General features: G+C 39.8%; 1 protein-coding gene across 5 annotated transcripts; it reads left to right on the top strand.

Moving 5' to 3' along the window:
* Window positions 1-314: 314 nt before the first annotated feature.
* Window positions 315-26,250, top strand: golga1 (golgin A1). Of its 5 annotated transcripts, none has more exons than XM_037259467.1 (24): window positions 316-506; window positions 1,288-1,571; window positions 2,962-3,052; window positions 5,285-5,359; window positions 8,600-8,697; window positions 9,004-9,036; window positions 10,728-10,856; window positions 11,459-11,628; window positions 12,422-12,533; window positions 12,621-12,704; window positions 12,863-12,988; window positions 13,089-13,184; window positions 17,347-17,442; window positions 17,781-17,876; window positions 18,898-19,038; window positions 21,130-21,204; window positions 21,309-21,398; window positions 21,497-21,599; window positions 22,936-23,096; window positions 23,240-23,398; window positions 23,607-23,666; window positions 25,063-25,287; window positions 25,367-25,453; window positions 25,698-26,250. In XM_037259467.1, exons 2-24 carry the CDS (start codon window positions 1,443-1,445, stop codon window positions 25,776-25,778), a joined length of 2,517 nt encoding a protein of 838 aa, XP_037115362.1. In that variant the 5' UTR covers window positions 316-506; window positions 1,288-1,442; the 3' UTR covers window positions 25,779-26,250. The 5 variants fall into 5 exon arrangements, with proteins under 5 accessions (XP_037115363.1, XP_037115362.1, XP_037115360.1 ...); XM_037259465.1 differs by having other exon boundaries at window positions 5,285-5,392; XM_037259468.1 differs by lacking the exon at window positions 21,130-21,204 and having other exon boundaries at window positions 315-506; window positions 5,285-5,392.
* The last annotated feature ends 301 nt before the right edge of the window (window positions 26,251-26,551 follow it).

Here is a 26,551-nt window from a genome sequence, read left to right as displayed (position 1 = left end):
GGCTCATTGCTGCCATAGGACATTTTATTCTTGTTTACTTACCTGATTGGGACTAATGGGATGCTGAGGGCCGAAGAAGAGGAACTCCCTTATTTCTGTGCTGTTGTATTTTATCTTGAATCCATTTAAATAACAATACTTTTTAATTTCGACTTGTATTAAATACTGTATTGTACATTTTTCCGCCATGTCGCTGCAACTTCTAAGTAGAAAGCCGAATGAATACAAGAGTCAGCGAATGCCGCGCTTACCTTTCTCACCGATAGAAGGCGCGGCATCCTTGTTCTTTTCCACGCCCCTCTTCAAAAACTGGAGGCGCAGTCGTGATGTCATCGGTCATCTGTGTTGGGCGATTACGTGTAGCTCACCGTCCTGGGTTGGCTAGCTTGACAGAGGAAAAAGCAACGACTTGGAGACGGCCGTAAAGACATTTTTCCGCGTAACGGACAAGGCAACAGCAGTAGACACGAGTAGAAGACTCACGAAGTAAATTTGGAATTGTTATGGTAAGAGAAAGTCCACTCGAAAGAGCTAACAAGCTAACAATTGCTAAGCTCACCTGATGGTTGCAACGTTAACTTTCATTGTTATGACTAGCGTATGACCGTGTTTGCGAGAGGCGGATAGCTTTTTGTCGAACACTTTAACAATCTTGCCACATTGTACACATCCGACGTATTCGTTTCTGAGAATGACCAACAAAATCCCAACAACAAAGCCAAAGCTGTCACCTGTGTAAATCTGAACAGAAACTCATGCTATAATACAATCCATCTTTATTTATGTTCGCTTTCACAACAGCTGTGACCGTATCGAAGTGCTTTATATAACATCAAATAACAATACATCAGAACACATCACATAAAACAGGCAGTAATGAGATGTGCTTACTGAAACAAAATCAACACATTCTTCAGACCTTTTTCTAAAGTTATTTCAGAAGATCCTTGTTGCCGTCATTCAGAACTCAGATATCTGTTTCAGTTCATTGTATAGCGTGTTAAAGATGATTAATTAGTCAGATTTACTTTATAAAATGTTACACAATGTTAACACAGGCATGGTTCAGAAGCCACAGTGCCCATTTAATCTTTTCAATGTATTATGGAATAGATTAAAATATGTACCGTTATGTTTGCATGGTGCTGGTCATTCAAAATTGCTTCACTTATTGCAGTCTGATTAGTTGACCTTCCTGTTATACTTGGCAAAAAGATGTATGTTTTGTGGAAAGTGTTGTCAGATTTGACATTTGAGAGAAACATCTGTTTCTCTTTTCCTCCCCAGATTTTGCAAAATGAAAATACGAAGGTCTTCTTCATTTAAGGGCACCTGCAGATGTTCAGGTGTTTGTTACGCAAAGAAGCAATGAATTCCCTGCTCTGTATGGTGTTCCATACTCTCTAGGAGCTTCTGTTAAGGAATTCGCCGCTCATATAGACATGTTTGCCAAGCTGAAGAAAAAGCTTGCAGAAGAGGCAGCCACAGCCCCACGGAGTGGCGTTCGATTACCCCGTACCATCAGCAAGGAATCCATCACTTCAGTGGGGGCAGACTCAGGAGATGACTTTGTAAGTTGTTGTCTTTTTAATGGTTCATTGGTTCATAATGTTGTTGTTGAAGAGGAAATCAAGAAAAAAAAATGTTGACAATAGTATGTTAGTCCACCACTTTCTCAGGATGTGGCCATTCTGCAGTCAATTGAAAAGGACATCAAAGAGCTCAGCTTGCCAATGTCACATGACCAAACTCAGAAAACAGATCAGCCGTGATGGTTGTTACTTGAACGCTGAGGCATTGTGATGTCCATTTAAATTGACACCAAGTGGCAATTTGCGGCCCTCTGAGCTGGATAAAATACAGATGGCTTTTCCACCTGAATTTATTTGAACATGCTCAAAATATCTTTGGGCTAAGAAAAACTATTTGCGACCAGTAATGACTGTGCCCGTTGGAGTTTATTTTTTATTGCGCTTTGCACATGCTAGCTAGTTTGGCTGTTTTGGCTGACATGGGCAACTAGCGGATTTGCTGCTTCCTTCGCCCTCACTCAGTGAGTCCTTGCAGATCAGGTCCAACTTGTAATACTATAATTCAAATAACAGGGGGAAAAGTAGTCCCATTGTTTGTGTCTTAATCTGAAAAAAAAATCACGATGTCTTGCTCACAGCCACATTTTCAGAAAAAGCTCTCAAATATTTACTTTTGTGTATAATTTTACCATTGAAGAGTGTGGGCGGGACCCCAAAAGCCCCAGACATTTGTCTACAATCAATTAAAAAGTACGTTTTCCAAAGTAGCCCTTTTTTTATTCATATTTTTGTTATAATAACACTTGTGAAATAGTAACAAGTCACATGGTGGGCGTGACATTTCTAAACAACAATGATGACTTAAAGGGCTGGACACTACCATTCAGTGTTTGCCATCCATCAGGATAATGTAACCTGAGTCCAGAAATGTAACATTAAGCTCTTCATTACGTAATGTTACTTTGAACACTGATAAAAAAAAAAAAACTCTTTCTACTACTTATCTGTTTGTGTATATATTGTATTTTTTATGTTAACGTCTTGAAATGTTGCTTTGAATGGGCTATATTGTTCCAGGTAAATATGTTTATGATGACAGTTCTCTGTGCTAATGCTACTACCTAGCATTATCATAGTTATCGTTTTCTCCGGCAGTGGAAGCCATATTTGTAAGACTGCACCCTGCAGTACACACGGAACTGAACCGACATAAATTATTTTGAGTTGTCCAAGCGTTGATGCCAAGTGATACATGGCGCTATATTGAACCACGCATGTGTTGATAACATTTATTTAAATTAAAGGTTGTTTGCTATTTTAGAAATTGTAAGTCTGAATGTGGAACAAGTAGGCATTGGAGTGGTCTTTGAATTCTTTAGAACTACTGCTCACATTCATATACAATAGCTTATTGTCTCTCTGTCCACAGGCATCTGACGGGAGCAGCTCCAGGGATGACCTGCCTGCTCAACTCCTAAGGAGGAATCATCAGATCCGAAAACTAGAAGGAAAGCTATCAGGTGGGACATTCAGTCAATGTTTACATGAGGAGGCAGGTCTTGAAATGAAGGTTAAAGGAGAAGCTTGTAAATACGACAATACCCAAAATCAGGGAAATTCAACAAGAGTTCAAAAGTCCAGTTCAAGAAAATTTGTTAGGCAGGTCGCCTGGGTGTCTTATGCGCAAAAGACCTGAAACATCCATTCACCTAGCAGTATTAAAAAATGGATGGAAGAAAACCTGCTTGCTTAGTTTTGTGCCAGCATGATTTCTTTTTTGAGATATAAGGTTCATGGTGGATGACTTTGTATTTGAACTAAGAACACCTCTAATGTCAGTTTTAATATGAAATTCAGCTTTCCATGGCTTAAAAAAAGGATGTGCAAATGAACAAATCTCAATTGCTTCTAATGACCCACATTTCTGTACAGTAGAGTATGCCATAGATACCAAAAAAGGTTTACTGTGAAATGTGTACTTCTACAAAAGCAGTCAACTCATACCCCTCCTGCCACAGCATATTCTTGTTTTGTCCTGTTAGTTCATCGATTATTTGTCTGAAAACCATTTTGCATCTTTACATAGCCAACAGCAGATGTTGGACAAGAAGAAATAGTGTTTGAAAAGTGATGCATGTTTGCTGTATGTGTGTTCTCGTGTCTTTGTGTGTCTTCAGCAGATGGCATAATTGATCATTCTTGTCTCTGAGGTTTCGCGATAGGTAATTAGTGTTCCCTCAATTATCGGGGGGGGGGGGTGTTATATTCCAAAAAATGCCCGTGATAAGTGAAATCTATGGAGTAGAGGTTGATATTATTATTTTATATATTTTTCCTTTTTTTTTTTTTCCAAGGAATTACCCCTCTATTACGATGTTACGAGCCCACTCCGGCCCCCAAACAGTTCTCTTCCTTCTAAATATTTGTTACACTTGCTAAATTTAACTTTTAAAATGTAAAATGAAGAATAAATACGCTGTCAGAAGCCTGCAAACAAGCAGCAAACAAGCACGATGGAACATTGTCTAATAACTACATGAAAGTTTTTCAGTTACAAGCTACTATCCCAAAATGGTTTCCGTTCTTCTAAACACTTGTTACACTTAATAAATTAAACTTATAAAATGCAAACTGAAGAATAAATACAAGCTGCAGGTCGTGAGAGGAGCATGCTCTGCCTCCCGGGAATGAACGAGTACGAAGTAACAATATCCATCCATCCATATTCTGTACCGCTTCGTCCCCACAGGGGTTGCGGGCGTGCTGGAGCCTATCCCAGCCGTCATCGGGCAGTAGGCGGGGGACACCCTGAACTGGTTGCCAGCCAATCGCAGGGCACACAGAGACGAACAACCATCCCCTCGCACTCACACCTAGGGACAATTTGGAGTGCTCAATCGGCCTACCAAGCGTGTTTTTGGGATGTGGGAGGAAACCGGAGTGCCCGGAGAAAACCCACGCCGACACGGGGAGAACATGCAAACTCCACACAGGGAGAGCCAGAGGTGGAATCGAACCCGTACCCTCCTAACTGCGAGGCGGACGTGCTACCCAGTGCTACCCAGTGCCCCAACGAGCCGCCCGAAGTAACAATAGTTAATGTTTTATTTATTAGTTATAGTTCAGATTTATCCATCAACTCGTGCGTGCGATGTTATGCTGCATTCAAGTGCTCCTCGCAATTATGACGTGCCCGGCCAAACCACGGTTCAGGATGACATGTAGTTGAACCAAAGTACTTTGAACTGTGGTTTTCCGGTTCGGTTCAAAACCGTTACACCCCTAGTAAAAAGCGAACAGAATAAAAGCAAATCCCATGAGGAGACCAATTTGAACTTGCTCAAGAATCTAGCCAGGTCTCAGTCATTCTGATAAACATAGTCAGTTTGAAAGACATACAGTAGACAAGACCCCCAAGGTTCAAATGCTCTGCTGGTGATGTACAGTAACGCAGACGTGGTAGGATATGACCGAGTTGAAACGTGGGTGCCGCAATTTTAATACTGTTCTATTGTATTAATCGTCATTGTCATTATAATAAACCTGCTGACTCAAAAAGAAGATTGAAGAAGATACAATAATAATTTTCTCATATAAGAAAATAATTGGTAGGTTTATTTTTCATTATTTGTCAATCACATTTTCCCTTTTGTTTTCTCCTTTTGTTCCCTTCTCCTCTCCATCATGCTGTTCCTGTTTGCGCGCGCGCCATTGATATTCCATTTCATCTCCCTGTGTCCCAACGACACTAGACTACGCTGAGCAGCTGCGAATAATGCAGAAGACCAAGGAGAAGCTTGAAATTGCATTAGAAAACCATCAGGATTGTACGTACCTCTCCTTTCGCTCCCTCCCAACCAGTGAGCTACTTTTCTTTATCTGTTGATCAGCTGTATTAACCAATTCACGGCTTCATCCCTTTTCTTCAAAATTAGTTCTTACATTTGATGTATTACTATCAAATGCTAGTTTGTAGTTGCTTTCTGTGGTCGTGTTGAAGAATCTGGAAACCCCAGATCTTTTTATTGTGGCAATTTGTTTTAAGTTAATATTCTGGGGGAAAAAATGGCTATGGGCAAGCGGTGCTTTGCATGCTTTGATTTAATCATTGCTTTTTTGTGTGCCACATTGTGTTAAGATTTAAAGGTGAGCAAGCCCTCTGAGTGCTGCATTAATGTGTGATCATGAGCCAGTGTGTAAGCATACAGTCTGCAGGGCTTTGTTCTCTTTTGCCGGTTCCTTTAGAGACAAGTTAGCAAGTTTGCTTCTAATTCAAGTGCTTTGTTGGCTGTTCTCATCTTGTTAAAAATGTAGACAGCCTGCGAACATGTCAGTCCATTTGTGCCTTCGACAACTCAAATGTATTTTTCTGAGTGAGGCAACTCGTAGTAATGTCCAAAGTGTGGTTTAAAATCCATTTGCTCGACTGAGTCTCAGTATTAAAATAGAAACACTACTATAGCCTTTATTATTGTTGTAATGGACAATTCAATTGGAATCTATTCATTAGTGTGATTTTCAAAACAAAAAAAGTGGACCTACACAAGTATACGTGATAATGAAAACGATGAAATGGTGGGAAAAGAGCAGTTGAATCAATTTGTAAAAGTAATGATGAATAAATGAGATCCATCAAGATATAGACCAGAGCAAAATAGTGACCTTTTCAACAATTTGATTCTCTCGTAAGCAATGGTGAGATATATTGCACTTACATACATAAATACATACATACGTATATACATTTACATATATATATATATACTATATACGATAGATAGATAGATAGATAGATAGATAGATAGATAGATAGATAGATAGATAGATAGATAGATAGATAGATAGATAGATAGATAGATAGATAGATAGATAGATAGATAGATAGATAGATGCATGTATTTGTACATTAGAAATAGCTCTTAGTTTATTGCCTTGGCCTATCAATGCGGTGTAAAAACATTTTGATTGGCAAATACGTTCAACCGTACTCACAAATACGTTCAGATGTAGTCGGAGCTAAATGCTCCAAACATAGCATTTTTTCCCATGCCACGGGGTGTCAGTTGAAAGTCTGATATTCAATCTATTAGAAAAAACAACGCATCAATTCAATAAATGTAAAAAAAACAAAAAACAAAGAAAAAGTAAAATTAATTGGCTGCAATTGATTCAGTTAAAAATTTACTCGATCAAATTTTTAAGATACATTTTTGCAAGAATTGGGATTTTGCATTGTTGGATCATATGGTTCTGTGTGTTCTGTACAGCTTAAAAATGTGAAAAGAAGGAAAGGGTAGTGGGACCCAAAAAAGATTAGAGTCAGCCACTTATTGCAAACACCAAACTGAAATAGACTGTTCTTCTGCTGATCAAAAGCTTAAGACCCCAGCCTTAAATAGACCAAATCCACATTGATTCTACATTCTTGACACTGCCATGACCCCCGGATTGCAATAGCAACGTATTTTGGTTGTTGAGATACATCAGCAAAATCTCACAGGCTATTGCTGCTGAGGTTCGATGCCAAAAGAATCTGAGTCAGTCTGAATTTTTTGAAAGATTCCATGGATTCTGAAACAAAATACCGTATTTTCCGCCCTAAAAGGCGCACCGGGTTATAAGGCGCACCTTCAATGAACGGCCCATTTTAAAACTTTGTCCATATATAAGGCGCACCGGATTATAAGGCGCATGAAATAGAAGCTATACTGCATCAAACTGAGGTTGACTAGGGTTGCGGTATGCACCCACTAGCCAATAACCAACGAGCCCTCTGTAAACAATCGCGTTTCTCAAACGATCTCCTATAAAATGATCGGAACTGACTAAAGTTCGATCTAACGCATTGGTACTACTTACCTATCTTTCCCTTCCATATCGATCCGTAGATTTACTCGAAACATTAACAGAGCAGCCTATTTTGACATGAAATAGCCTGGTACGTATAGCAGCTATCGCAATAGCATTAGCCATCCACAAAGTCTCACGAGCCTCAGCTCGCAATCTCCCATGAGCCTCAGCAAAGTGTAAACAATCGCGTTTCTCAAACGATCTCCTATAAAATGATCGGAACTGACTAAAGTTCGATCTAACGCATTGGTACTACTTACCTATGTTTCCCTTCCATATCGATCCGTAGATTTACTCGAAACATTAACAGAGCAGCCTATTTTTAAATGAAATAGCCTCGCGGGTACAACAGCTATTCGGTGACGCCCCCTGACTACAGTTGCCGTAATGTTGGGAAGCGATGCGACCTTGTAATTTACTAGTCGTACTAAAACGTACTGAAACATTTTGGCAGAGCACTGTGTACAACCAGTATGGATCAACAAATTCATCAATTGATCCATATATAAGGCGCACTGGCCTATAAGGCGCACTGTCGGCTTTTGAGAAAATTTTTGGTTTTTAGGTGCGCCTTTTAGGGCGGAAAATACGGTAGTCATTTTTTCATATTAAATGCAAATTATTTGCAAACAAAAATATATTTTTACGAGGGCTAATGGGATATCTTATTCTGTTTGTGTGTGTAGGATGAATGATATCAGATATCCTGGTGTATTTCTTTTGCTAATATCAAATAAGGTCGGAGTTAGGGTTGCTCCAGACAATTCACATTGCCGTAATAATTTGGTCTATAATCGCTCGTGTGTGAAAGGAACTCAATTAAAGCAATTTCTGCATGATCAGGATCAGTCTACTATCTGCATTGTCTTCTCACAAAATCAAAATAATTGCCCCAAACATTTTAGTGGCACCATAGCTTTTCTCATGCTGCTCTCCCCCACCACATTATACTGATGTCATGGTTGTATAAGACATTGCCACACTACTGTCAGCAATATCACAGGCCAGCATTAAGTGTGGACAAGGCACGCATTTGTCAGCCTTTGCTTTGGATTTCATAATACTAATACATTCACTTTTCAAATACGGTAACTGTTTCTGCTGTTTGGCTGTTGCTGTTTTAGATTTGCTTCCTGCTTGCACTCAAGTTATATCTCTGTCGTTCATTCGTTTTACATGTGCTCTTTGTTTTACTTTATCTCACCTTTTCTGCGTAGCTTCCATAAAAAAACTTCAAGAGCAGAATGAGTTACACCAGGCGAGCAGAGCTAAAATGGCAGAGGGAATGACTCTAGCCCTGGACAAAAAGGACCAGGTAAATGTACATCTGACGTACATGTACACTACGGTGGAAATGTAGTTGACCTCTCGCTCTCTCTCTCTCGCTCTCTCTCTCTCTCTCTTCTTAGCTTACTTGGCTTTCCAAAAACTCCGGTTTAAGAAGGGGGACATTTAATTGCTTTGTTATGTATTCAAATTGTCTTGATGATCCGAAACACTTAAAATGGGATTTGGAAAAAAAAAGTCTGAAATCGGGAAGGGTGTGAATAAATTTTCATGGAACTCTAATTAGTCACATTATTGTGGTCTGACATCGTTGTTGTCTATACTTTACCGACAGGAATGGATGGAGAAGTTGGCTGTAGTGGAAAAGGTAAGCGTTGTGTTGTGATCATCTTGTTTTTGAATACAGTGAGCCCTCGTTTTTTGTGGGAGATGCGTTCCAGAACCACCCGTGAAAAAACAAAATTCGAAAATAGAAACAATATATGCATAATTTAGAAATTTAAATACCAATGTATTGAACTTTGCAACACATAGTGTTTCTTGTTGGCCGCTAGAGCATGGTTGTATTGTAAGTCAATTAGAAGAGTGGTTTACCTTGCCAAGCAACGCAAAGTGTCCAACCTCAGAATTACGTATAGCGAAATCAAAGTGAGTCACGGTTAAAGTTAAAAAAACTTAAAGTCCCAATGATCGTCACACACACATCTGGGTGTGGTGAAATTTGTCCTCTGCATTTAAATCACACGGGGATGGGTTAAATGCAGAGGACAAATTTCACCACACCCAGATGTGTGTGTGACGATCATTGGGACTTTAACTTAACTTTAACTTTAACCCATCCCTGTGTGATTTTGATCCATCCCCTGGGGGAGAGGGGAGCAGTGAGCAGCAGCGGTGCCGCGCTCGGGAATCATTTGGTGATCTAACCCCCCAATTCCAACCCTTAATGCTGAGTGCCAAGCAGGGAGGCAATGGGTCCCCTTTTTATAGTCTTTGGTATGACCCGGCCCGGGTTTGAACCCACAACCTTCTAGTCTTAGGGCGGACACTCTACCACTAGGCCACTGAGGTGGTTGTGCATGAATCTCCTGCTTCATTCTTGCCAAGTACACAATATTAAAGCTTTTTAACCCTCCCCAATACGCGTCATAAACCTTCCCCATTCCCTTAAAAAACATTCCCACACTGTTCTGTGCATATATTGTACCTTTACAGTAAATAGAAGAACAAACACGTGATATTGTCACGTGTCCCAACTCCTTCTCCACATGCTTGTCCTCACTTCATTGTTCAGAGGCACGCCCCGTGCTATAAGCGCTCATTGCCGTTGTCCCAACTCTTTCCGCACGGTGGTGCATTTTTCCTTGGTGGACGGCTGTGTCATGTCTCCGGTCTCGCCCTGCTGGCCAGCAAACGCGCCCTCCGCGCTAGACCTCGGGGGCGTGCGTCATCAATACAGAACTACGTGTTCTATTCGGCGCTGATCGCCACCACCTGTACCGTGTTACCCACTGATTAAGGCGTGTATATAGACACCGTTCGTCGCCGGTCAGTCATTGGCGTTTTGTCTGCTTTGACACACGCACGCCTGCCACCTGATTCCAGTTTGCCTGATCCGCTGTGTAGTGGTACGCCTGGCTGGTTGTCTGCCTTGACACATACACACCGACCACCTGATCCCTGTTTGCCTGATCCTCTGTGTAACAAGATGCCACCGCAACGCACAACGCGAGCTCGCTGACCAGCTCGTCAGTCGCCTCGTGCACCTGCTCTGCAAGCGTTCCAGCCACCCTTTTCCTCTTCTCGCATTCCCTAAATAAACAGTCCATGTTGCACATGGTTGTCCGGCCTCGTTTGTAGGCTTGTCCGCAATGACGCACATTGCTCAGAGGCAAGCCCCGCGCAATCAGCGTATAAACACCGTCACTTATAAACCCGCAAAGTAGCGCGTTCGCAAAAGGTGAAGCGCGAATTGGCGAGGTAACACTGTAATTCATTATTTTACTTCACATCATCATTTCCAAGATTAGAAGGCTCAACCTGCATGTGTTTGTTTAGGAGAAGACTGCCTTATCAGCAAGACTTGATGAGATGATGGAGCAAAGCTTGACACTCTTCCAGAAGAGGGATGATGTGGATGAACTGGAGGGATATCAGCAACAAGAAATTGCTAAAGTCAAACACATGGTTGGTGTGCGTGCGTGCGTGCGTGCGTGCGTGCGTGCGTGCGTGCGTGCGTGCGTGCGTGCGTGCGTGCGTGCGTGCGTGCGTGCGTGCATGCGTGCGTGCAATACATATGAATGAAATACAATGACATCCACTATACACGTCAGCGCAGCTCGGAATCTGCTTAGAATTCATCAAAATCGTCCGGCCGACGATATCGATATTAATACATTGAGCCTATCGCGTGTTGAACAGGGAGTCCAGCGATGGCATCTTTCTTAAAGCCCCGATTGTTGTATCACCGCTGCATGTCTGATGTTTGTGACAATCTAGTCCATGTAAAAATCTTCTCCAATTACTATTTAAGGCAAATTTTAGTTATTTTCCTAGAGTAGCAGTAAGGTCCCTGACAGAATTTGAAATATATGAAAATCCTGAAAAAAATTTCAGAAAGTGAATTTCTATAGGCTGGCAGCTCAGTGTACAGTAGTCCGGTCATGATGATAACTTTAACAAATAAATGACAAAAAGCTTTTTTGCCTTGTTTCGGAACTGCAAACACAGACTATAATTGTAGGTTTACATCTAAGCTTGCTTGTTTGTCATCGCCTGTTGTCTACCAGTTGCTGAGAAAGGAAGAACAGCTCAGTCAGCATGAACGGGACCTACAGCAGCAGGAGGCTGAACTTCATTCTACGAAGCAGAGGCTTTCCGAATCTCAGGGGAAACTTCAAGCTTTACAAAATCAACTTGAGGAGAGCTCCAAATGCACAGCTGAGCTGGAAATAGAACGGTAAAAAGGCACATTTTGATTTTATGCTTCACTTGTTTATTTATGGTCAGGAGCTCAGCATAGGGAAGGAGTAGTGTTGTAGTTCACACAATTGCTTTTCACTCATCCAGTTTAGGATCAATGCCCACTCAGTTTCTGTAAGTTTGGATTTGAGCGAAGTCTCTTTTCAAATATAGAGTTGGACCATAACTAAATCATTTAGTTCAAAATCTAAATCATAATTCAAAAACAAGATTTTATAAATGTAAAGCCATTAATCAAAAGTCTGAACACCTGTAGTCAAATGCACTGTTTGTAAGTCTTAGCAAAAATTCCCAAATTCATTAATTGTTTGTAAAGTCACTGCATTACACTTTAGTGTTTATGCACAAAAAAATATACAGCAGGGTGATAACAGAAAAATCAATAATTCGAATTTGATATGAACACCAAACAATGTATGGATTCTGAAAAGATTATTTGAATCATCCGCATTGGTTTGGATATATATGTTGCAGGGGTATCCAATAAAATACCATTTACAATATGACATGATTTAGTCATCAAAGTAGAACAATTTGATTTGGTTCTAAATGAGTTTTTTTTTCTTTCTTTCATGTAACATGTAACAATGAACTTGAAATGTTTCAATTCTGTCCAATGAACCACGATGCGATACATATCGATATATTTTGAAGTGGAATTATTCAGTTTGAGTTGATGCATACGCATATTTAAAATTAAAAACCAATTTGGTTGAACGTCATTGTTTGTTACACCCTTAGTATGTTGTAACAAAACTTGATTTATGCAGAGAGGAACTGCTACTGCTCAGAGAAGAGACAGAAAAGAAAATTGGTGATTTGGAGGGACAAAACCAGAAGCTACAGTTGGCTATCCAACAGGTCTCAGCAGACATGCAGAGGGTCAGTCTGAATTTCTCAAGTCTTTTCATGTTTTAACTGTTATTTATTATGAATAGCCCACTCAAACTCGACATTTTTATCTTTCAGTCACAGAGTATGCTGTCGTTTTCAGAGAGGTCCCTTCAGGATCTTCAGACCGAATATAATACCTTGAAGTCAAAACAACAAAAGGTAAAAGAACAAACAAATTTACTTGTCGAACAACTTTAAGTCTTTACTGAAGTAATCGATGCATTATCTAGCTCTTTATGCAACAGCATTTATTTTAATAGGTTGAATGTAGGAATTCATATAGTGTATATTTGAACATGATTTCTTGAATTGATTAGGCTGCTGTGACAGAGGAGGACAAGGAGCGCATGTTGGGGCATCTTCAGAAGAAAGTGAACACCTTAGAGAGGCAATTGCAAGGAAACCTGAGCCAGGATGACCATCTACTTGAGCTTCTTCAGGAGGTGAGTTAAAAAAGCAAACTAAATTAGCCTCACTGTATTAATGAAGGCTTGCAATCTGCCAGAGTAAGCTCATTGATTATATCTGGTTTTGCTTATGCAGAGGTCCAGTCTCGAGCAAAGACTGGAAGAGACCAGAACAGAACTACTCGAATTTCGGACCATTCATGCTGATAGAGTCAGCTCCTTCGAGGCACAGGTGCTGATGAAATTCTATGATCCTTGGTTCACACGACTGTTGCTGTCTCTTTAATACAATGCAAATACAGTGGAGCCTCGGTTTTTGACCACAATCCGTTCCAGAAAGCTGTTTTCCCATTACAAATAATGGAAAAAATTTGATCGGTTCCAAGCAAAAAAACCCGCCTTTTTTAAGCATTTTTTCATTTGTGCACTTTTGTCCGATTGCGCAACTGCAGCGCACCGCCGAACGCGCAACTGTCGCGAGTCGCCGACCGCGCAACTGCACCACGCTGGTCGCATTATTGTGACAGAGCGGTCGCTAAAATTTTGAAAATATTTTTAAAGTCCTGATGTACTTTCCAAAATTTAAGTGGACCTCAGTGCGCAGGGAGCTTAATCTGGTCCGATCGCACAACCGCAGTGCGCCGGGCGCTCACTGTTGCATTGCTTTAGGAGCGTCTTTGTGTTTTAGGATGGCTTTACTGCTCCCACTTGCTTCCTTTGGAGGAATGATTAGAGTTGATGGAATCCTCAGAGTAACGAGAATGTAATAACGAACGGAGTCAGTTGGCAAGCGGGTCCTCTCGGCTCATCTCGCGAGGTTCGACAACCAAATTCCGTCCGACATCCGAAGCAAAAGAATCTCGAATTTTTTGTTCGAATACTGATTTGTTCGAGAACCGGGACGTTCGAAAACCGAGGCTCCACTGTATATTCTTGCAAGTATATTCAATACATTGTTACAGAAAAATACAGAATATGTTATAAGGACTTCTCAAAATATTGGAAGGAATTGACTCAAAATATTTCACAAGGAATTGAGGAAGCCCAGTCAAGATTTGAGGGTCTAGGGCAAGGGTCGGGAACCTTTTTGGCGGACAGAGTCATAAATGCCCATTTAAAAAAAATAATTTACCGTGAGAGCCATACCATTAAAAAAAAAAAAAAAAAAAAAAAAAAAAAAAAAAAAAACGATAGGCTAAATACAATGCATGTACCGTATTTTTCGGACTAAAAGTCGCTCCGGAGTACAAGTCGCATCAGCCATAAAATGCACAATGAAGAGGAAAAAAAACATATGTAAGTCGCACTGGAGTTTAAGTCGCATTTTGGGCGAAATTTATTTGACAAAATCCAACACCAATGTCAGACATGAACCAGCAACAACAGGCTTAAACGATACGGTATGCTAACGTGACATAAACACAAATGAGGAGCTGAGAACGGGCCTGACGTAACATTAACAGTTATTCAAATAACTATAACATAAATAACACGTTTATCGAACCATCTGTCACTCCAAATCATTAAATCCATCGATCAAATTCGTCGTCCTTTCTGTAAACAACGCCGCGTGTGCAGCGCGCCGCTGACTTCGGCCTCGTCGTCAGTTGCAGTTCAAATTATTCCACAGGCCCGCTGACGTCAGACTAAGTATATCAAATAACAATAATATAAAAAACAATTTTATCGAACCATACGTGTCACTCCAAATCATTAAATCCAGCGGAATATTAATCCTCTGTGTAAAAAAAAACCAAAAAAAAAACACAGCTGTTGACGCCGGAACTACGTGACGTCAGACTAGATATATCAAATAAATGTAATATAAACAACAATTTTAACGAACCATCCGTGTCACTCCAAATCATTAAATCCATCGGAATATTCATCCTCTGTGTCAAAAAAAAAAAAAAAAAAAAACACACACAGCTGTTGACGCCGGAACTATGTGCACCGCTGACGTCAGACTAAATATATCAAATAAATGTAATATAAACAACAATTTTAACGGACCATCCGTGTCACTCCAAATCATTAAATCCATCGGAATGTTCATCTTCTGTGTCAATAAAAAAACAAAAAAACCAGCTGTTGACTCCGGACCTACGTGCGCCGCTGACGTCAGCCTCGTCGTCAGCCTCGTCGTCAGCCTCGTCGTCAGATCTAGTATATAACTATATAACACAGATCTATATTGTAGCGTTACCAAAGTACCAGGCAATCGTGGGTTTGGTAACCGACTCTTTATTTCACAAAACAAGAGCTCAACATATGTGTGTGTGCTCCACGCAAGCGCCCTGTATCGCTTGATATTGGAGCGTTTCATTGATGCAATTTTGTCATTGCATATGAGACACGTAGCAGAGCCTCCTCTCTCTACAAATGCGAATTCTACGATCCACTCACTCAGAAATGTTCGGTAATCGTCATCTTTTTTTCTCTTCGCCATCTTTCTTGCTTGCCTGGCACACACCAGCTAGCTAGCTGAAATTTTAAATAAAGCGGATGGAATTTTACCTCTCACGACCCCGTAGGCACCGGATTGTCCAATAAAAATCACGCTTTTTCGTCCGACCTGGCGTCACCCTTCTGTACACCGAAGGGCAGCTGGGATTGGCTGATAGGACGCAACCGTGGATTTCAGCGGTAGAAAACAGATGGGATGGATTGCAAACGTGATAATATTTTATATTTTGAAAGCTAATTTAACATTTTGATTTCAGTGGGTCTATTTTTTACTTTGATAATATAACAAAAATTATTTATGACTTAAATTGTGTAAACAAATGTCAGATTTGTCCACGAGCCATACGCAGTCACCAAAAGAGCCATATCTGGCTCGCGAGCCATAGGTTCCCGACCCCTGGTCTAGGGCACCAAATTGCCATTTTGCACCACTGGAATACTATTAAGATAGTATTTACATGTTTGAAACTATTTTGTAACGTTCTAATGATAACATATGCACTTATATGGTTTAATATACATTTCTTGATACACAAAAAATGTATGTCTGTCAAAAATGAGAGGGTGACACTACTTTGCAGATTTTCACATATTGTGGGTGGTCTTGGAACCAATTATCCCGAGATAAACGAGGGATTACTGTACTTTCAGTTTGTCCCATCTTGGATAGCCACAACCAGATACTCCTGTCATTAGTTTGGCAAGTTTTATTATATTTCGGATCTACTTCCCAACATTCACGGTTGTCCTGAATTTTTTTTAATGTAATAAAAGTGAAGTCAAAGTTGATTAATCAATAACATCATTCCACATACAGGAGCATTTCCCAATCTTTTTCTTACCATAGAAAAGTTCCATGTAAAGACACATTTGGAAAGACTGGCATTGAAGGAAAGAGAGAAAATAATAGAAAATATAATTTACCATTCCGCTTAATATAGATATTGCTCCAGACCTCAAGGGCCACAGTCCCGCCTGCGGGTTTTCCATGTGTTCCTGCTGCAAGACATGTGCTGTGTCCGAATTTGCACTCTATTCCCTAAACAGTAATCCCTCGCTATGTCGCGGTTCATTCATCGCGGCTTCAGTACATCGCAAATTTTTTTTTCCAAATTAAAAAAAACATCAAAAATTCAAAATAAAACTTCTAAATTGAGAAATGATGGCATGAACGTTGCCCACATGCCAGCAGAAGGCAGGGAGTGCCCACACAATTGCAGTATGTACACTTGTACCTTTTTATAAAAAAAAGTTGTTTGTAATAATAAGAGTTCTAAAAACATATTTACAGTGTTGTACCTTGCTATAAAAAAGTTATAATAATAAAAGTTCTAAAAACATATTGACAGTATGTACACTTGTACCTTGTTATAAAAAAAGTTGTTATAATAATAAAAGAGTTCTAAAAACATTTAATTATGCATACTTTAGCTACAGCTACATTTGTCTCACACACGCACACACACACACGCATCATATTGATTTATATTATTTATACATTATTTTGTGTGTCATTTATACTATGTATTAATATAGTATTTACGTTTGAAACTATTATTTAATGTTCTGATAACATATGCACTTATATGGTTTAATATACACTTATTGATACTCAAAAAATGTATGTATGTTAAAAATGGGAGGGTGACACTACTTCGCGGATTTTCACATATTGCGGGTGGTCTTGGAACCAATTATCCGCGGTAAACAAGGAATTACTGCATAGTCCACTATTAAGGGGTTATGCCATTTTGTAGAGGTGTCCGAATGTCTAGGGAGCATAAATGTAGGGCATTCAAAATTAACCACAGCGCACTTGACAAAGTAGTGACCATCGATGTTCAATTGTTGATTATAGACCACAATGCATTGTTTTACCGCAAACTCTTCTCCAGCTCACTAAATGTTTTTTGTCTGTCTGATCTCAGATATCCAAAATGACATGCAGCATTACAGAGCTGCAGACACTTCTCCGACATAAAGATGAATCCTCAAGGTCCTATCGAGACAGAACAGACACACAAGTGAGCAAGGACATCCAGAAAAAAATACCCAACACACTTAAGAATTTTAAATTTTATTGAACTATGTGTTGTCAACATACAGCTTCCTTTTGTAATTATGATTTCCATATGTTGTGAAAAAAAAGTATTGTACACTTGGGTTTTAAAATCATGGTGAAATGTGGGATTTAAAGTGCTGAAGATGAGTCATGAGAGTTATCAGCTTTCCTTAAAAAAAATGAAGACAATAAAACTTCCAACTCAGCCGACTCCCCTAGAAATATAAATTTTATTGAACTGCAAACTCTGTGTTGTTAAAATGTTGCCTTCTATAATATTATTGTGCTGTTTTTTTCCAGATAGCAACCCTGGAGCAGCAGGTCCAAGAAAGTTGTGATCGACTTAAGAGTGCACAGCAGCAGATTGAAGTGAAAGAACAGCAGACAGAAAAATTGGTTAGTTGTAATTCTACAAAGTCGACATTGTCATATTCTGAGCTTAATTTTGTAACTGTTAATTATACACACAAAACATGATTTTGACCACCCACACAGTTAGACTTGTCACACAAGTTGCAAATAAACTCTCCTCTTAATTATAATGAGAATACGAAAAAAAATTTAAAATGTTAGATGTGAACACTGTATGCTGTACATGAGAGAAGTGATTCTTCTTTTTAAATGAGAACATGAGAAGTAGGCAAATACTTTTTTACGGCATTGTAGCCTTGAGTCTTTGCTTTTTATCATAGTATATGCGACAAGGGAAAAAGAAAGAAAAGATAGATTCACCGCCTTATTTTTACTCAGTTTACAAAACGATCTATCAAGTGGTCAGGGTTGTATTTAAATTTCAAACATAATATCGATACCCAGGAAAATACTCAATAGTGCGGAGTTTCATGTTCAAACAAGACTGGCTGGTTTAGCCTTCCTGCCGTTGCCTCACTGGCCATACAGGAGAACATGAAACTGCAAGTGAGGTTATAGTGAGGATTGCCTGACAGAGTGCGCACGGCAAATACTGTGAGGATGCGCACCGTAGTATCAATACCATGACAAATTAGTATTATGCTGTAATCGGTTACAGGAACCAGCTCAGTGGCCTAGTGGTAGAGTGTCCGCCCTGAGACTGGAAGGTTGTGGGTTCAAACCCCGGCCGGGTCATACCAAAGACTATAAAAATGGGACCCATTTGCCTCCCTGCTTGGCACTCAGCATTAAGGGTCGGAATTGGGGGGTTAGATCGCCAAACTGATTCCCGAGCGCGGCACCGCTGCTGCAGTGCTCACTGCTCCCCTCTCCCCAAGGGGATGGATTAAAATCACACGGGGATGGGTTAAATGCAGAGGACACATTTCACCACACCCAGATGTGTGTGTGACGATCATTGGGACTTTGACTTTAACTTTTTTTTTTTTAAGGATGTGTATCAATAATTTTGTCAACACTACAAGTGCTGCATTTTGTTTTTCAGAAAGGAGAGTGGAGTGCAAACAAAGCCTTTTTGGATCAGCAGATGTGTTTGTTGCAGCAGCAGAGTCTTGAGAAGACAAACAGACTGGAGGAGACTATCACCGCTTTACAAACAGATATATGCAGAATGCAAGACACAATGGTAAACTTTTAAAAATTCTCAATAGTTCTAACTATTAAGGTTTGGAAAATGTAAACCCTCCTCCAAAGCACCAATTTTATTGCATTAACCTTAACCCTTAACCTTTTTTCCACCATGGCACCGGTTCATTAAAGTCCAAGGTTTTCGCGGACGAGCAACCATTCGTCTCGTGGGGTGGGTGAGGAGGAGTTTCATTGTTCGATCGTGTCGATTTTTACCAAACTTTTTCTCTACGATGTTTTTAAAGCACCGGTCCCGAAAAGGAAAAAAAAAATTACATTATATCATCATGTTCCAATTCAGTTATAAGGTTTGTGCTTTATTTTTTTTATTTTATTTTCAGTCCAAAAAAATATCAATTATTTCATCATTAAAATAAATAAATAAATGAATAAATAAATAAATAAAAACTTTTTTATCTGCTGTTCAAATACGTGTACAAGAGTTGAAGCGAGGCAATGAGCTAAAACCGCCAGTGACCACGCACTTATTAATTCCCAACTCAAGTTGGCACGTGTACTCACATGAGAGTTGTTTGTCTTTGCTAAAACATACTACTGCATTTGTTGATGCTCAGCAGTCTGTCTTATATATTTAATAAATCTGTGTGTGAGGGACATACGGCCACGAAACCGACTGAAAGGGCACGACAGCGGCAAGAAAGTACATTACCACTGCCAGTGTCTGACAGTACTATGCTCCACTGGCGCAATGTGTAGAAGCCACACAAAAAAATGACGGCATTTCGACAATCACGCCTCTCCGCGTACCTGCTGAGATTTTCGAACCATGCGGAATCTCCCTTGCAGACAGCATTGCGGAAGATACTGTATCCTACTGCCCAATTTTTTGTTTTCATTTATGTTAACTGTATATAGACCGTTCACCCCAAACTGTTAACAATAGTTTATTGAATAAAAAATAAAATAAAATTTCGTTGTTTTGTACTTCTATAGTGGGTGAAGTGTTGTTCATATACAGTAGACACTTTTTACTGCCTTCTATCGTCTGGGAGAATATCGACTGCACTCTGTGGCATTCTGCGCAGAGTATGAAAGGCTGCAAAACATTTGAGATTCCGCACATCTCATTTGCGCAGGGAGCGTAAATATGTCAAACATAAACCAAGTTTTAGCAGCCATCTTGAACCAGATTTCTATGGTGATGATTTGCCCACCTCTGGATAAAACTGTTGATTTTGGATGAGTGTGCCTTTATTTTTCCATTTTTTGACGGGTTAATATTTTTTTAAATTCATGCTTGGCCGTTTACTGGAACCTGTGAAACCAGGGCTGCCAATTTGCACAAAACCAGAAAAGCGAATTGTATACCATATTATCTGTATTGGATATGATGTCACGCACTCTGCATTTATTTATTTTATGATTCCATTAGTTGTTGTCTATATGTGTGTTATCTTGCAAAGTCAGTTTTGTTATTTAATTCAAATGTCACATAATTTACCTGACAAAGGTTGCTTGTTTAACCATTTCAACAGCAGGTATGGTGATGGAACATACTGTTCATATTCACATTCATTATGGGCCAATCACGTCATCAAAAAGCATGTGTACACTATGTACAACACATAAGAAAGCAAAACGAGAAGCAATCAGTTTCTCTTCAGGCTGCTTTGACGAATACTGAAAAGATAGTAAGATAAGATAAAGAATAAGTTCGTAATAAAGTATGTATCTCAGTGAAGCTGTCACTTCCTAGAGATACATACTTTATTCCTCACTGGAGAGAAATAGAATGTAAAAAGCAAACATTTCATTATTGCATCAGTAGGCAGATTGATCGTCAGTTCTCCTTGTCGCTGAAAATTTGTTTTTGTACAGCACGCAAGTCAGAGTTTTATATGGGATTGGGCATGACTTGACCAACCACAATAGCATCAGATTGAATCTGGACAAGAGGGTTTCATTATGAGATTACAAAACTGAGATCATGGTCCTTCTGCCTTGCAGGGTTTAGTTCCAATGCCAGGGATGAACCAATATTCTCAGAGCTGTCGTCTTATTATGGATGATGTGGGCCATCATATTAAAACAAGAGGCTAATTCTTTCCCATCACTTTTCTTGCTCTAGGCTGACCTTGAGAGGCAACGAGATCAGGCAAATGTCACGCTGAAACAGCAAATAGAAGAGTTGGAACAATGCAAGGTCATAGCTGCTAATGATTGGAATACCTATTGTATAATGGTTATGTGTTTAAAAAAATTAATTTGGTAATCTAAATTAAAAAAACTGCTCGCACTCTGTTGCAGGTGGAGTTGGAAGGCAGGCAGACAGTTAGCACTGAAATCGCCAAAGCTCTAGAGGAAAGCAGGCGACAGAGAGAAGAACTACAAACACAGGTCTGTTGGCATCATGCATCATGTTTTCCTATTCCAATTTCATGGGTATACTGTGTGTTTGTTACATGAAGTGTAGAATGTTATGTGCTTGAGTTCAGGTTGAAGTGTCGACTACTTCGCTTAAGAGATCACAACAGGAGTTGTCAACCGTCAGTGAGAAGCTGATGTTGAAAGAAAAAGACATCCAAAGGCTACATGAAGGTACATACCACAATAACTATCGACCCAATAATGATCAGGATTAGGATTAGGAATTATGTCGTTAAAAATAAAATGAAGAGGAAATCTCATGCTCCTGTACTTTGCTGACTGTGCCCTTCTTCCCATTGAATATTCCTGTCTAAACACTCCTGCTCTAAACTCACTCACTGGCAGTCATAACTCCTGCTCTAAGCTCACTCACTGGCAGTCATGAACAAATAAAAAAGCATGTTTTATGTGGAACTCAAATCAGTTACTCCTTTCTGCTAATTACGTCCTTCCTTGGATAATGTGCATTGAGCTCACATTAAACAAGCATAGGTTTGTGTGGGATTTCATCACCATGTACTGAACTATGGCTAAATTTCTTCAACTAAGGATATATATATATATATATATATATATATATATATATATATATATATATATATATACACACACACACACACACACGTGTGTGTGTGCGCGTGCGTGTGTGTGTGTGTGTGTGTATATGTACACTTAGGTGCTGTAAAACAATTACAATATTTCATTGCATTTAATCACATTTTTATTGTTAACTCATGGTTAATCACACATTCTATATATTTATTTCTGATCCATCATTATAGCTCATTTTGATGCCCTTAACATGAAGATGACAGTTGATTTTCTTATGCAGACACATTTTTTATTTAATTAGATAAAAAGTCACACAAAGGACCTCTCAACAGTCTATTCTAAGAATTCAAAATGTGGGCAATATAAAAAAATATAACATGCATATGAAATGTAAAGAAGTGCAACAAACAATTTTTAAAGTTTGTTTTGAACTTAGCAGCAAAAAAATGGTCATGCCCTGTCTCTCTTACTGCTACATTACTGATATGTTATTTGGATAGTGAGGAACGTAATCTTGATTCCTTCCTATGTCTGGTACATGTGAAGAAATTGACAATAAAACAGATTTTGACTTTGATTCACCATATTAACCCTGTTACTGATTTCTCAAGAAAGAATGAACAGACCACTCGCCATGATGCTTTTATTTCTAAAAAGGGATGAAATCTCTCCACAACAAGCCAAGACAAGTCACCAGTTTGGCTTGCAGAATTTTTGTTTCCGGTCTCGCAAGATCCGGTGAGGCGTTGTAGTTTTTCTGCGGAAACTACGTAAAAAGAGTATACATTTTATTAGGCCAAAATAAGCTTTAATCGCATGATTTAAAAAAATCATGGCATTATAAGGGGGTTGGATCAATGGCGTTAACACGTTAAACTTACACCACTAATAATAACGATATGCTATGATACATTTTGTCTCTCAAGGAAATACACTGTTTAAAAACCTGTTACAGAGGTGCAGAGTCAGCAGGCATCATTCGTCCAGCTGCAGGACAAACTTGAGCAGCTCCGGGCCCAACGGGAGCAGATTGAGCTGGACAAAGACTCACAGTTAGCTCACCTGCGAGAAGAGCTTCTTAGCCAGAACCAACTGCAAGATGCTTATCAGACTCGGGTTCGTACCTATCTATTGGGTTCATTATACTCAATTCACATTCATGCATACCTTAAAACTGCCAGAGACTCCAGATACTATTTACAGGAACTGCTTACAGTTTCCTGCTTACAGGGTGTGCATGTATGTTGGTTGGTTTACAGATCTCCTATTTAGAGGTGGAGGTAGAGACCCTGACAGAACAGCTCCACAGCCCTGCAGTGTGCGAGGAGGACCACAATGGCAGCGTGACAGTGGATGATCTAGATCACATTCAGAAGGTTAACAAAGAGCTCGAGCAGCAGCTCAGTGATAAAAACAGGGTACAATATTATTCTTTTCATTATGTCGCTACTTATTCAAATTTCAAACAGGAACACACGTTCAGTAGTTATTGCTGTTGACTTGTTCCTCTCTTGTCAAGTGTATCCTTATGGAAACAAATATGATAAAGATAACATGCTGATGATATTTAGTAAATGGAGAGTAATTGAAACCACCATGTCAAGAAAGTTTGTTGTTGTCTTTCAGACTATCAAACAACTCCAGCAGCGAATGGCAGAACTAAAAAGAACGTTGCAAAAAGAACTGGTAAGAAACATAAGTTTAATGTTTTTTTCCTCTGACTGAAACCCCCAACAAAGCACAACTCCTAAATAAAAGTCCAAATTATTAAAGTCTTACATTCTGCACATAGACTAACGCAATTATACAAACCTATAGCGATTTTAAACAAGCTGAGCTTGCATGAGCGTGACTTGGCTATTTAGTCCCTCCTGGATGACCAAGCTTCTCACCCTATCGCTAAGAGAGAGCCCGGACACCTTGTGGAGGAAACTCATTTTGGCCGCTTGTTTCAGGGATCTTGTTCTTTCGGTCATCACTCACTCTTGACTGAGGGTGGCAATATACAAAGATTGACCGGTAAATCGCAAACTTTACCTTTCGTCTCAACTTCACCACGACAGACCGGTACATAGTCTGCAATACAGCAGACGCTCTCGCTCTCACGCGCCATCCTGCCCTCGCTCGTGAACAAGACCCCAGAATACTTGAACTCCTGCACTGATCTCAGAGAGGACATTCCACCCTTTTCCATCTGAGGACCATGGTCTCAGATTTGGAGGTGGTGATTTTCATCCCAACTGCTCCAGTGAGAGTTCGAGATTATCGGTTGAATAATTCATCAGTAAAAAGCATAGATGCAACACTGAGGTCACCAAACCTGTGCCAAAAATTCTGTCCATAAAAGTTATGAAAAGAATTGGTTACAAAGTCCAACACTGACTGGAAGCAAATCGGACTTACTGCCCGCCATGCGGACCAAACTCTGACATTGGTGATTCCCCATATTCTCGAAGCACCCTCCACAGAACCTCCCAAGGGACACAGTTGGATGCCTTCCCCAAGTCCACAAAGCACACATAGACAGGTTGGGCGAACTCCCATGCATCCTCAAGGACTCTGCTGAGGGTGTAAAGTTGATCCACTGTTCCATGGCCAGGACAAAAACCACATTGCTCCTCCTGAATTTGAGATTCGACCTCCTGACGGATCCTCCTTGCCAGCACCCCTAAATACACCTGACCAGGGAGGCTGAGGAGTGTGATTCCTCTGTTGTTGGAACACACCCTCCGGTCCCCCTTATTAAAAAGCAGGACCACCACCCTGGTCTGCCAATCCAGAGGTGCTATCCTCCATGCCCACGCAATAATAATATAGATACTTATGTTACATCTAGTAAAAGTGCTTTATCTTGCATCATCGTCCCGACTCCGTATTGTGTGAGGGCAGTAGTGGAGGTGTCATTGAGATGCCACTCAAAACAATGCAGTCATTCCTTATAAGGCTGGCCTACTTGTTAAGTTTGTGTCAAATTCATTTGCTCTGGAGAAAAAGAAACAGATTGTACATAACATGTAGTATTTCACTGTTTTCTGTTGAGAGTTGAAGATATTTTTCTGTATTCTTTATTTGCACACTATAGAAGCTGAAACCTGAGCCAGAAGAGGAAGCAAAAGATAAGATAGCAGAAAGTGTGGTCATAAAACAAGAAATGGTTTTTGCAGAACTGCCACCAGTGTCTAGTCCAAGCCTTCCTACTGCAAACACCACAGTGACCAATACCTCAGACCTTAATGACTTAAGAGAAATTAACTTTGAATACTTGAAGCATGTTGTTCTCAAATTCATGTCATCCAGAGAGGCTGAGGTAAGTCACCATTCCTTGTTCTAAATGGTTTGTCAAATTTAATTTAAGAATTATGTGTATATCTTATTTTTGTTTTTAGGCATATCAGCTAATACGAGCTGTGTCTGTGCTGCTGAACTTTACTCACGAGGAAGAAGACATGTTAAAGCAAACTCTGGAATATAAAGTCAGTATCAAAAATAATTTTCCACATTTTATCTTTAAGAAACGGGTCAATTGTAGTAATTTGTCATCCAAGAAGTGATGGAAATCAACTACTTAAATTACATTATTATTTGTCGTTTTCAACTGCAACTTATTTCATTTGAAAATTCCTGAACAAAGCTCAGATAAAAGTAAATGCTGGATGCAGTTCCATATATTTGGTATTCATCTCAGTTTGTTTTGTGTAAATCCCATTTGCTTTCCAGATGTCTTGGTTTGGCTCTAAGCCCTCTCCAAAAGGTATTATGCGGCCTTCAGTCTCAGGCTCTTCGACCCACTGGAGCTGATAGACTACAAGGAAGGCACTAATCAAGAGACAGAAACGCGAGGATCACCATCAGGAGGAAATTAGCCCCCCTTGTGTCACTCCAAACATTTAGTTGGAAGTGAGCTCCAAAACTTTAACCAGTTTCCTGCTGACACACTGTCCCTGGCTCTGTGGGGTAAAGGACTATTGTTTTTATTGTTTTTGGGAGAAGGGCTGCATGGATTTTTTTTTTTTATTCAGCTGTAGATTTTAAAAATGACACTTTGAAAGTTGCAGCCAGTGACATTGTTAAAGAAACATTTACACTGGAAGTGGAGTTGTCGTATTTGTTTTTACTTACACGACACCTACTGGACCTACTTTGCCTTAAGAAACTGACGCAGTTTCTTTTTTCGACGCAAGCTGACAGTCTCATTTTCTTAATTGTTTTTCACTCTTCTAAATGAAAATACCCTTATTCTGTGAACAATTATGAGTCAAGGGATTCCACACCAAAATGTTAAGTCAGTCATTTGATCGTCCACCATTTTATTTCATTTATATAACTTTGTGCAAGAAGGATTAATTGCCAGCCAATCAATGTGTGCGTGCGTACACACACACACACATTGCAGGCACAGTGTGTATGGAAAGTATTCAATGTGTGTGTATGTATACGTGTATATATATATATATATATATATATATATATATATATATCCAGCCATTTTCAGTACCGCTTGTCCCCACGGGTGTCGCGGGCATGCTGGAGCCTATCCCAGCAGTCATCGGGCAGGAGACACCCTGAACTGG

Source organism: Syngnathus acus, chromosome 9 (assembly GCF_901709675.1).
Source record: "Syngnathus acus chromosome 9, fSynAcu1.2, whole genome shotgun sequence".
Lineage (NCBI taxonomy): Eukaryota > Metazoa > Chordata > Actinopteri > Syngnathiformes > Syngnathidae > Syngnathus > Syngnathus acus.
Note: the sequence above shows the minus strand (reverse complement) of the source record. Positions and strands in the feature narration are given on the sequence as shown.